The sequence below is a fragment of the Bos grunniens genome, chromosome 5 (genome assembly GCF_055505025.1).
Source record: "Bos grunniens cultivar Pamir isolate PY7600 chromosome 5, Bosgru_T2T1.0, whole genome shotgun sequence".
Lineage (NCBI taxonomy): Eukaryota > Metazoa > Chordata > Mammalia > Artiodactyla > Bovidae > Bos > Bos grunniens.
In genome coordinates this window covers 3,040,325-3,052,652 of record NC_141169.1, presented here as the reverse complement: position 1 = coordinate 3,052,652, position 12,328 = coordinate 3,040,325, and the positions used below count along the sequence as shown (strand labels likewise).

Sequence of the window (12,328 nt, the reverse complement as noted above, 5' to 3'; positions counted from 1 at the left end):
TATATATTGTTTACTATCCTGTAGGCAATGAGGGCATTGGGTCCCCTCATACAAGGTTGATGGAGGGTTCTACTGGGAAACCCTTTGGAATACAACTTGCAATGTTTATCAAAAAGGTTATGCTCTTTAAACCAAAAATTCCACTTTCAAGAATCAATCGTACCAAAATACATACATGTACAACAAAAGACTGTTCAAGGACATTCAGTGCAGTCTTGATTATAATAATGAAAATTTAGAAAAAGTGGAATAAAGCTCCTCAGACTTATTTTTATAAACAAGTCAGAGAACAGTTCTATTCATGTAAAAAATTAAACTGTATAGAAATTGTTAGAAAAGGGCCAGATTTATATACATCAAATATTGAAATTGTTAGAAAAGGGCCAGATTTTTATATATCAAATATTGAAATTGTTAGAAAAGGGCCAGATTTATATACATCAAATATTAATCATTTTATCTGAGGATAAAAGCTAGGGGAGGTCACAGAAGGAGAAAAACAAAAGTTTCACATTGTTATCTCTCTTGTTTGAATCAGTACAACCAGAATGCATTCTTGTAGTTTTTATATATTTTAAAAAACAACCATAAAAATTACCTAGAATATGTGTACTTAATTGCACAAAAAATACTGGGCCTGAAAGTTTATGTTCTGAGTAATCAATAATTAATCAGCAATTCATTCAACAAATATATATTGGTATAATCCAGTATCAAGGATTAAGTTAGGCAGTAGTAACATAAGGATGAGACAAGCCCTACCCTCATGATCACTCAAAAATCATAGGGACCCAGAAAAGTAGTTGAACTATAAGGTGACAACTGCCAATGCACAGATACACAGATGTCACCTTAGTCTTGCTGGGGAGGACAGGCAGGTTTCAGGTAAGGTGGTGCAAGTGAAAAAAAAATTTTTTTAAGTGAATAGTAATGTTGCCAACAGACAAGGGGAGAGGAGAAGAATTTCATGTAATGGGCAAAGTCATCCTGACCAAAGGTCACAGGCTCTGCTGTGCTACGTCTTGAGGTGAATGTTATCTCCCATCCCGTACTTGAAACCTGTGCACCTTTAGCTAAGAGGCTAACCCCTCTCAGCCTCCATGTCTATAACATGCTATAACACGGCTGGAGTAAATCACACCTACTCAATGGATTCACTAAGAAGACTGGACAAAATCAGTCATAAAAGCCTTAGTACAGTATCTGGAACATGTATATTGATAAATATTTGCTACTCTTCTGTGTGTTACCTATAAAGAAGCCAAAAGAATTGCAATATGTTCAGGAAACTGAAAGAAGGCTGAAATAGGCTGGTAGCAAAACTTCAAAACATTTACTAGCTTACACTAAAACATGAAGAATTCCAAGTAACTTCAGAGTGTTTCATGTAAATGCAGAATAAATTTACCTTGGGGTTTATTTACTTCCATGCTAATGGGAGACCTATTTCATGATCAATAGAACAAATTTTAATATATATTCAATGAGATTTGCATATTTCCCTGGTAAATATGTATAAATGATAATGAAATTGTTTACTTGCAAACATTTAAGGCTTCAAAAATTGTTAAAGCAATGTTCAACAACGAATTTAATTTTTGAAAAAAATTCATCTACTAAAATTAAAATATTTCATTTAAAAATAGCTTCTATTATGTAACACAAATCTCCTTTCCTTTCAGTTTCCATCTGCCTCTCTCTTTAGGACGTCACTATATATTTGCTTTCTCACCATCATTTCAAACCCATAAAGATTCACATGAACTATCATTTCGAATCCCCCTCTCCATCTTCATATATTACCTGGCTCTTATATTACTGCATATATATACGCAAAGCCCTGGCCCTGTCAGTTACTAGCTCTGTGACTTTAGATAACTTACTTGACCTCTCTGAGCCTGTTTCCTCACTTATAAAGTGGGAATAATAACAATAATGTAGATCTACTTATAAGGTTGTAAGAATTCTACAAATTATTATATGTAAAACAAAACAGTGTCTGGAATCTTTTAAATGCTTTATTAACTGGTAATATGAGTTACCTTCCAGTACCTTAATTTTTCCTGTGGACCCCTTAACATGTCTCTCTTTTGCCTGCTTCTCTTTCAGGGTAATACATACTCTCCTACTGGCTTTTTGCACTCTCCAAACTCCTCTGTCAAAGTAATCTTCATGTCATATCTAATACTTTCTTGAAAGTCTTCATATCTTTCTGAATCTTTATCCTCATATATGACTTTCCTCTACCTCTATCATTTCTAAATTTTTGTCCAGTCTTATCATATTATTAAAACTATATTTGGACATGAAGCAACACAAAATACTAAAAGAACTGAGTTTATTTTACTATTTAGCCTAAAAATTAAGTAAAATAGCTTGGGTTTATGATCAACCTTATTTTAAAGGAATAGCTAATGACTATTCAAAAGAATATCTGATTTTTTAATATTATAAATATAACTCTGAAAATAGATTATTAGAAACAAATATTACTGTAACTAGTACTAAAACTTCTGCTACAAGATTGATATATATTTTGTTCAGAACAGCTTTACCCAGTAGAATATTTATTTCTGTCTTGCAGCACAAGCTTTTCATAATGAATCACATTCAAAAATACATTAAAAAAAAGATATACTAGTATATGTCAGGAAAAAAATTGATGCTTGAAGGTACTTTCCATGAAAAATTAAATATGGCACAATGGTCATTTTGTAGACTTCATTAATGAAATTGGAAAGAGATGATTAATCTTGAGTGTTAAATTGAACCTGTGGCGAAAATTGATCAAGCTTCTCCTGGCTCAGAAATACCCTACAGCTACTATTGATCAAGAATTTGGGCCACTGATTATATCTAAACACAAAGGATGTGAGATAGAAATTATTTTTAAAAGATTTCTGATTCAAAGCATATATACTATTTAGTGTAACAGAGGCAGTCTTAAGAGTGCTAGTTTTATTGTGGAGATCCACAGAAAAACATACCTGGCTAGGCTGAAGGCATCGTCGATCAAACCTGCTCGGTTGCTGACAGAGAGAACCTATGAGGTCAACCAAAAAAAACAAAAACACAAAAATGGAGTTATTTAGGATTAAAATGGCAGATGTTCATATGTCTAAACAGATCTTTAATGAGTAAGTCCAGTTTACCTCATGGTTCCTGATTAATTGATCAATTAATAATCTCCAGTTCCTTAAATCATAGTTGACTCTAAAATAGCCAGTTTGATTGATGTTCCCCAGCAACCAGCTTCCTTTGTCCAAAGTTATCCTATGGTGTTCTGAAAACAGCATTTTAGGGGTAAGAGAGATTTTCAATTTTATGAGTTAAAATAGAAGGAAGTATACTTTCCTAATATCAAATGTCACAGTACCAATAATTAAAAGAGGACACCATTCTAAATACCTAATTGAAATCTACTCTTTACTCAATTAATCACTATGGTTAGAATTTGCTAGAAAACCTTTAGTTTCTTATTCACTATTACTCAATTAACTGTTTTCTTATAATTAACACTTTTATTCTTGATAAAGCCCTATTATGTATATATAATTATCTTTCTCAAGATAAATATAACCAAGAAATCTACTACTGCATTCATGTGGCTTTCAGTTAGATTGTTTATGTATCTGTGGTTGGAATAAAAAAAAGGCTTCAGGTGCATAATCTACTTATTTTATTCAGGAAGAAAGTGATTAAAACAATAGGGCTCATTTATTTGAAAGTCACTGTTATTTCTTACCCTTTTCCTTGTGCTTTTTGAATGTGCTAATAAATAACAGATTTTCCAGTATCATCAATCATGTTGGGAAAAAGAACCTCATTTAAAGCTCTAATATTACTACATATAATTAGAACAAAGATAATAAATTTTGCTTATTAGAATCACTTTGGAAAATGGTAACTTGATTGCATTCACTGGTTAATTCAATTAAAGGAAGCCAGTAAAAGCAATCTTATAACTTAACATATTTAACCCCTTCAAATATGATACAGAGAACTCATTCACTTTTTATGGCAGCCTTTTATGAATTCCTAAGACCGTAGTCTACAATTCTAATCACTTTGTTGCTGATGCCGTCAGGACTCATGCTTCATAGAAGTAGCATAATGTATGAAGTTATTTAAAACTCTACTATATATATTGGAAGGACTGATGTTGAAGCTGAAACTCCAATATTTTGGCCACCTGATGCAAAGAGCTGACTCATTTGAAAAGACCCTGATGCTGGGAAAGATTGAGGGCAGAAGGAGAAGGGGACAACAGAGGATGAGATGGTTGGATGGCATCACCGACTCAATGGACATGGGTTTGGGTAAACTCCGGGAGTTGGTAATGGACAGGGAGGCCTGGTGTGCTGCAGTTCGTGGGGTCGCAGAGTCGAACATGACTGAGCAACTGAACTCAACTGAACTGAACTGAACTACATATATATATATATATATATATATATATAATTTTAAAAAAGAGTACAAAACCTGTATTGTTGTAACTATTCTCCTATATAAAAATGTTTGAACTTAGGCCATTGATTGTTTTTGGCTCTCAATTTCCTTACCTATAACCTAAAGGCCAAGTAATGCCATTTAAGGATCCTTCCAATTGTATGATTCAACGGCAAAAGGGGATAATTTATTAGTTTGAGATTTTACACAGCTTAATCTGTGGTACTTAGAAAAATAAATCTGTCAGATATTACTCTAAAATATTTATAACTTTCCAAGTTTCTAATACTTTGTATCTGCATATTTTTCAAAAATGTAATATTTACCCACACAATTTCTGTGAAGCTTTAGAATGTCACCCAATTTTACAAATGTAAAAGTAAAAACAAATAATCTAAAAAACAGCATATAAAATTAGTTCTCATAGAGATTTTAGTTAATCATGTCTGAATTCACTGAACAAAAACTGATTGAAATATTGATGATATTGTTTCTCTAGAGTAACCCTAACTCTTTAGGAATGATAAGATTTTTTTATAACAAAACTTTTAAACATTGATAACAAAACATTTAAAAATTGTTATTGAATTCATATGGGTTAAGAACAAGTTTAATCATTTTCATCTAGCAAGTGATTATTCTTTGAAGAAATTACAATATTAAAGCATTGGGCTTAATAAATACATGATAAAACTTTTTACAATTTTGAAATGGTCATGGATTTCTATATTAAATCTGTTTTTTAAAGCTACTTCCTCCTGATATTTTATATAGATGTTATAACTTACCTTCATATAATGCACTTATTTCTAGTTTTTTGAGCTTTTGAATTCAACAACTTATAGGTAGAATAGAGACAAATTAAAACAGGAAAACAATCCCTACACCTTCTATGTTATCTGAAGAGAAAAAGAAAGGCAAGAATCTATTATTTTTAAATATTCTATTATTAAATTAATAACTAAAACTTGAAGGTTATTACTGTTCATGGATATTTTTATACCTTTGCTATAAATGAAATCCTTGGAGAAATGATTCCCCAAAAGATTTTGTAATAGATTTTTAAATATCTTTTCCATTTTACTTAATTATATCTCTAAAATGTTCTCCAGATTAACTAATGGCAAGCAATGAATTTTAAAGAGATCTTTTCCAACGGTCTAATGAGGTACAGTGTGTGATGAGTACTATAGTAAAAAGTATGGATGTTATATTTCAAGTATTAGTAGTAACAATTAAAATTTATATTTAGAATATATCCAAAATGGCATGAGATTTAAACTACATCAAGGCACAGAGTAGTTGGCATTTTATAATGTTTTATATCTTTATATTTTATTCTTCCTTTTGGAATGAAAAAGAAAGTAGATCAGATCTTTCCACTCAATACTGGCTGGTTGCAGAACAATGAGAATTTAAAACAAAAACGTGAACCAGGATGCCAAGGGGAAGCATGTGAAACAAATTAACGTATAATAACACACCCTGGTTTTCTCATTGGCCTCTTGTGAGAATCAAATTAGACCATGCTCTGTAGAGATTATAGAGAACCATGCATGTGCATCCTACGGCCAGGTGTTGAAACTGACAGATCTGCAAAGTAACCTACCAAAGTATTAGATCTTGTGTGTGCATGTGTGTCATAAACGAACTTAGAAAAGAAAATCAAGTTCCTAAGACATTTTTGGCACGTTAGTTCTCAAGCCTTAATTTTCTCATTTGGAAAGTAGAGACTAAAAAAAAAAAATACCTTAAAGGCTATGAGAATCCTATGAGCCAATATTTAAAGGAAGCATTATGCTATTTTTAATATACTTCTGATTTTCAGGATCAATTTCCCTTTGAAATTTTTCTTTCCTAACATTTGTCATTAAGTGTATTTCCTTCCACTATACATTAGTTAATAGTCAGTCAATATGAGGGCTACTATGTATAAATGTTTGCTTTCTCAGCATTTTCATAGTAAAAACAAAAGAGAAAAATTTTTTTACCTACTTTCAATAATTCAAAAATTTGTTTTAAAACTGTGTTTAACCTAAAATGATATGTGCCTTAGCTTGGAATTAATTAGATAACCACCCGACACAACAAAAAGTTGAAGTGTCAAGAACATATAATGATACAAATCAAATTCACATTTTATATTGTTTACATTGTTCACTAATGACTTGACCTTAGTATCGTGTGACATCAAATTGATATTATTGATGATGAAAAATTATAAAAGCATCGATCTGTTATAATTAAAAAGTGGAATGTTTAACATATGTTGGTAAGAATTGATCAGAATATGTTCTTACCGTATCTGTGAAGAAACATTTTTCATTAATATTGGTTGACTATATTTTGAGGATAAAAGGTGATCTAAAAGGATACAAATTTAACCTTTTTTCCCTAATCCTTGACTGGTTTCTGTTTTTTATTTGTCAACAGAATGAAGGAGTTCAAGATAGAACTAAATTCACTGAGAACGAGAATAAACATGGAAACTAGGAAGGTTGCCTTTGTTTTATGTCCCACTTGTAAAGTTCTTCCAGATGTTATGTATTCATAAAGTTTTCAAGAAACATTTACTTGGTATAGAAATTCCAAACAAAAGCCTCCACATTCAACTGAGACTACATTTTATCAATCAGAAGACTGCTATGATTTAATGGAATATGACACATTGCACTCATGGAGTGAGGGGGTGTGCAAGTAAGAACATCATTCAGTCATGTCCAAACTCTTTGCAACCCAGTGGACTGCAGCCTGCCAGGCTCCTTTGTCTATGCAACTCTACAGGCAGGAATAATGGAGTGGGTAGCCATTTCCTTCTCCAGGGGATCTTCCCCACCCAGGGACTGAACCAGGATCTCCTGCACTGCAGGCGTCTGAGCCACTAGGGAAGCCAAAGTAATACCACAGTCCACGTAAATATCATGTCCTAGAGTTACACGTTGCCCAAAACTATGCAGCTGTGTGTAACAATCAAATGTGTGACCACAGAGGACTTTTTAGGCAAGCTACGGCTTGAAATATCATGTTGTTATTATTTCTGATTAACAATAAAAGACTATAAATAAAAAAAAAAATCTCTCAAATACCAGTACAACAACCTGTGGTCATTGGTCAAGAAAAGCCATGATAGTAATAATTTAAAATGGAGTATGTGGGCATGTGTGCTCAGTCACTTCAGTCATGTCCAATTCTTTGTGATCTTATGGACCATAGCCCCTCCAGGCTCCTCAGTCCATGGGATTCTCCAGGCAAGAACACTGGAGTGGGTTGCCATGCCCTCCTCCAGGGGATCTTCCCAACCCAGGATCTTCCTGCATTACAGGTGGATTCCTTAGCACTGAGCCACCAAGGAAGCCCAAAATGGAGTATCATCTGCAAAAATATTGAATCACCATTCTGTACACCTGAAACTGACATCGTATTGTAAATCAACCAAACTTCAATAAAAATAAAGGTCATGATACTATTGTAGATAATCTGTGGACATCATGGATAACACCATAGAAATAACTAGGGAGTTAGAGGAAATGGACCCTGAGAAAAGAGTTGAAGAAGAATCAGACTTGCCCTGAATCCCTACACTGTCTAAATGTGAAAGCTGGGGCTGATCCTGACACTGGATCAGTATCTAATTTCCCATTTCTATTCTACCTTCTACCTTTTTACTTTATTTCTGAAAACTCTTCTATTTTGTGTCGCTAGCAATTCTATGGAGCGAAGACTTCATTCTAATAGCTGAATTATTACAATAGGAGCTCACTGCTTCCACTCATCATTTCATAATAAATTATGTAGATAAATAAAGCAACTACATGAAGGTAAAAGAGAAGTATAAAGAAAATACAGTAAGTGTGAACTCAAAGCATGGTATAAAAACTAATTCAAAGAAATGAAAAGAATAGATTATAGTAAGCAATTTAAAAGGAGATACACCAATACATTTTAAAGTAAGCCTTTCAGTGCATCATTGCATTATATATGAATGTTTTACACACAGTGTATATAAATAAAAGCACATATTTTCATAATATGTGTTAAAAATACAGTAACATGAACATTTGAATAAAAATTCAACTGGAGAAACAAGAGTTTATGTTTCTGGTAAGCAGATTAGATTCTGCTGTAAAACCTTTGTCTTGTATTTATGTGTGTATGTATTTTGACCATTTACATCTCCCTAATAATAGCCAGTCCATTCTAAAGGAGATCAGTCCTGGGTGTTCTTTGGAAGGACTGATGCTAAAGCTGAAACTCCAATACTTTGGCCACCTCATGTGAAGAGTTGACTCATTGGAAAAGACTCTGATGCTGGAAGGGATTGGGGGAAGGAGGAGAAGGGGATGACAGAGGATGAGATGGGTGGATGGCATCACTGACTCGATGGACGTGAGTTTGAGTGAACTCCGGGAGCTGGTGATGGACAGGGAGGGCTGGCATGCTGCAATTCATGGGGTTGCAAAGAGTTGGACATGACTGAGTGACTGAACTGAACTAAACTGAATAATAACTAGACTGAGGGGAAGAAACAGTATTTTGTTATTTATTTATACTTCACCTTATTTCAAGAAAAGATTTGTTTAAAATGATGCTTATAAAATAGTAAGAAAAGATATATTAGCAGAATATGAGAAAACAGTAAGAAAAACAAAATGTGGAATACTTGACCATTTAAATCTAAATGAGCTGTTACATAAAAATGATCATTGCTTTTTCAATTCAGTGGAAAAGAGAAATAAAAGAGACCTGGTTCACACTCTAGCATGAAGGATTTGGATTGGTTTCAAGAAATAGCTTTCTGATAGTGAATTGAAATAAGTCACTATCTTACTTGAAGATATTTAGAAACAGAATAGAATCCCATCTTTCTCTGCTCCTTGAGCATTAACCCTACCTAAAGGATGGTTTGATGAGCTACCAAGGCCTCTCATATCTGGCTCTATAATTATCTAATTTTATGGAAACTACTGCCAGACCCATTCTATATAAAGGGCCAGTCTAATAAAGAGAAGATAGCTGGAAAGTGGAATTAAATATGTGGCCATATTGTGGTTTTAATTTGCATTTCTCTGATAATGAGTGATGTGGAGCATCTTTTCATGTGTTTGTTAGCCATCTGTATGTCTTCTTTGGAGAAATGTCTATTTAGTTCTTTGGCCCATTTTTTGATTGGGTCATTTATTTTTCGGGAATTGAGCTGGAAGAGTTGCTTGTATATTTTTGAGATTAGTTGTCAGTTGCTTCATTTGCTATTATTTTCTCCCATTCGGAAGGCTGTCTTTTCACCTTGCTTATAGTTTCTTTTGTTGTGCAGAAGCTTTTAATTTTAATTAGATCCCATTTGCTTATTTTTGCTTTTATTTCCAATATTCTAGGAGATGGATCATAGAGAACTCTGCTGTGATGTATGTAAGAGAGTGTTTTGCCTATGTTCTCCTGTAAGAGTTTTATAGTTTCTGGTCTTATGTTTAGATCTTTAATCCATTTTGAGTTTATTTTTGTGTATGGTGTTAGAAAGTGCTCTAGTGTCATTCTTTTACAAGTGGTTGACCAGTTTTCCCAGCACCACTTGTTAAAGAGATTGTCTTTAATCCATTGTATATTCTTGTCTCCTTTGTCAAAGATAAGGTGTCCATAGGTGCGTGGATTTATCTCTGGGCTTTCTATTTTGTTCCATTGATCTATATTTCTGTCTTTGTGCTAGTACCATACTGTCTTGATGACTGTGGCTTTGTAGTAGAGCCTGAAGTCAGGTAGGTTGATTCCTCCAGTTCCATTCTTCTTTCTCAAGATTGCTTTGGCTATTCGAGGCTTTTTGTATTTCCATACAAATTGTGAAATTATTTGTCCTAGCTCTGTGAAAAATCCCGTTGGTAGCTTGATAGGGATTGCATTCAATCTATAGATTGCTTTGGGTAGTATACTCATTTTCACTATATTGATTCTTCCGATCCATGAACATGGTATATTTCTCCATCTATTAGTGTCCTCTTTGATTTCTTTCATCAGTGTTTTATAGTTTTCTATATATAGGTCTTTAGTTTCTTTAGGCAGATATATTCCTAAGTATTTTATTCTTTTCGTTGCAATGGTGAATGGAATTGTTTCTTTAATTTCTCTTTCTATTTTCTCATTATTAGTGTATAGGAATGCAAGGGATTTCTGTGTGTTGATTTTATATCCTGCAACTTTACTATATTCATTGATTAGCTCTAGTAATTTTCTGGTGGAGTCTTCAGGGTTTTCTATGTAGAGGATCATGAGGTACCATTTCATGCCAGTCAGAATGGCTGTGATCCAAAAGTCCACAAGCAATAAATGCTGGAGAGGATGTGGAGAAAAGGGAACCCTCTTACACTGTTGGTGGGAATGCAAACTAGTACAGCCACTATGGAGAACAGTGTGGAGATTCTGTAAAAAACTGGAAATAGAACTGCCATACGACCCAGCAATCCCACTGCTGGGCATACACACTGAGGAAACCAGAAGGGAAAGAGACATGTGTACCCCAATGTTCATTGCAGCACTGTTTATAATAGCCAGGACATGGAAGCAACCTAGATGTCCATCAGCAGATGAATGGATAAGAAAGCTTTGGTACATATACACAATGGAGTATTACTCAGCCATTAAAAAGAATACATTTGAGCCAGTTCTAATGAGGTGGATGAAACTGGAGCCTATTATACAGAGTGAAGTAAGCCAGAAAGAAAAACACCAATACAGTATACTAACGCATATATATGGAATTTAGAAAGATGATAACGACAACCCTGTATGCAAGACAGCAAAAGAGACACAGATGTATAGAACAGTCTTTTGGACTCTGTGGGAGAGGGAGGAGGGGGATGATTTGGGAGAATTGCATTAAAACATGTATAATATCATATAAGAAACGAATCGCCAGTCCAGGTTTGATGCAGGATACAGGATGCTTGGGGCTGGTGCACTGGGATGACCCAGAGGGATGATATGGGGAGGGAGGTGGGAGGGGGGTTCAGGATGGGGAACACATGTACACCCATGGCGGATGCATGTTGATGTATGGCAAAACCAATACAATATTGTAAAGTTAAAAAAATAATAATAATAATAAATATTTTTTAATTAAAAAATAAATAAATAAATATGTGGCCAGTGTTTCAGTGCTTGACATACTGCTCTATTGGGAACTATGATTATAAATTAATTACATTTGGGATTACAAAATAATGCAGTTTAAAACAGTTAAAACTAATACTATAAGAATTTTGTTTTTATTTTTCTCTTTACAATCAAAGACGCAAATTTAATAATTATATCAATAGACTGAAATTAGACTATACTTAACTTTATAGAGATTATTCTTCTATATTCTCTAATTTGTCTTTATTCACATGTTTATAACAGCTGAAACCAGAAGTTAAGTTGCTAAACATTTATTTGAGACCAAGTAGTTCCTCAGAGGAAAATATATGTTTTACCTGATTTGTTAGACACCCAAATAATTGCTTCTGAAGATACATGGCTTCTATTTCCTACCACAATAGTTAATGGAATCTGCCACAGGTAACTGCAAAATAAAAGACAAACTTTAGGAATTAAAAAGGGTTGTAACAAATAAACAGTATTTCCTATACATCTTCCATGTGATTTTTTTTTATTATTCTCTTTAGGAAAATTTAAAAGATTCCCCAGTCATAAATGTAAGGAGTAAGTCAAAATGAATTTACTCTTTCAACTCACTAAGCAGACTTGACTTCTAAGAGTTTTAATTTCAATACAAAAGGATGACTACCAGAAAAACAATTTATCTTGGGGGGAAAAAAGATTTGCATTTTACATGAGGAATAAAAAGTAGCTAAAATCTATAAATCTGAGCCACATAATATATTGATTAAAG

At 33.5% G+C, this 12,328-nt stretch overlaps 1 protein-coding gene across 4 annotated transcripts in view; it reads right to left on the bottom strand.

Moving 5' to 3' along the window:
• The window catches only part of TRHDE (thyrotropin releasing hormone degrading enzyme), a 454,936-nt gene that overhangs the window by 83,170 nt on the left and 359,438 nt on the right, over window positions 1-12,328 (bottom strand). For all 4 annotated transcript variants that reach the window (XM_086398684.1, XM_086398686.1, XM_086398685.1 and 1 more), the window contains exons 10-12: window positions 11,910-11,998; window positions 3,153-3,283; window positions 2,988-3,043 (exon numbers count right to left, since the gene is read on the bottom strand). In XM_086398684.1, the coding sequence (XP_086254810.1) occupies window positions 2,988-3,043; window positions 3,153-3,283; window positions 11,910-11,998 (276 nt within the window). The remainder of the gene's footprint in view (window positions 1-2,987; window positions 3,044-3,152; window positions 3,284-11,909; window positions 11,999-12,328) is intronic.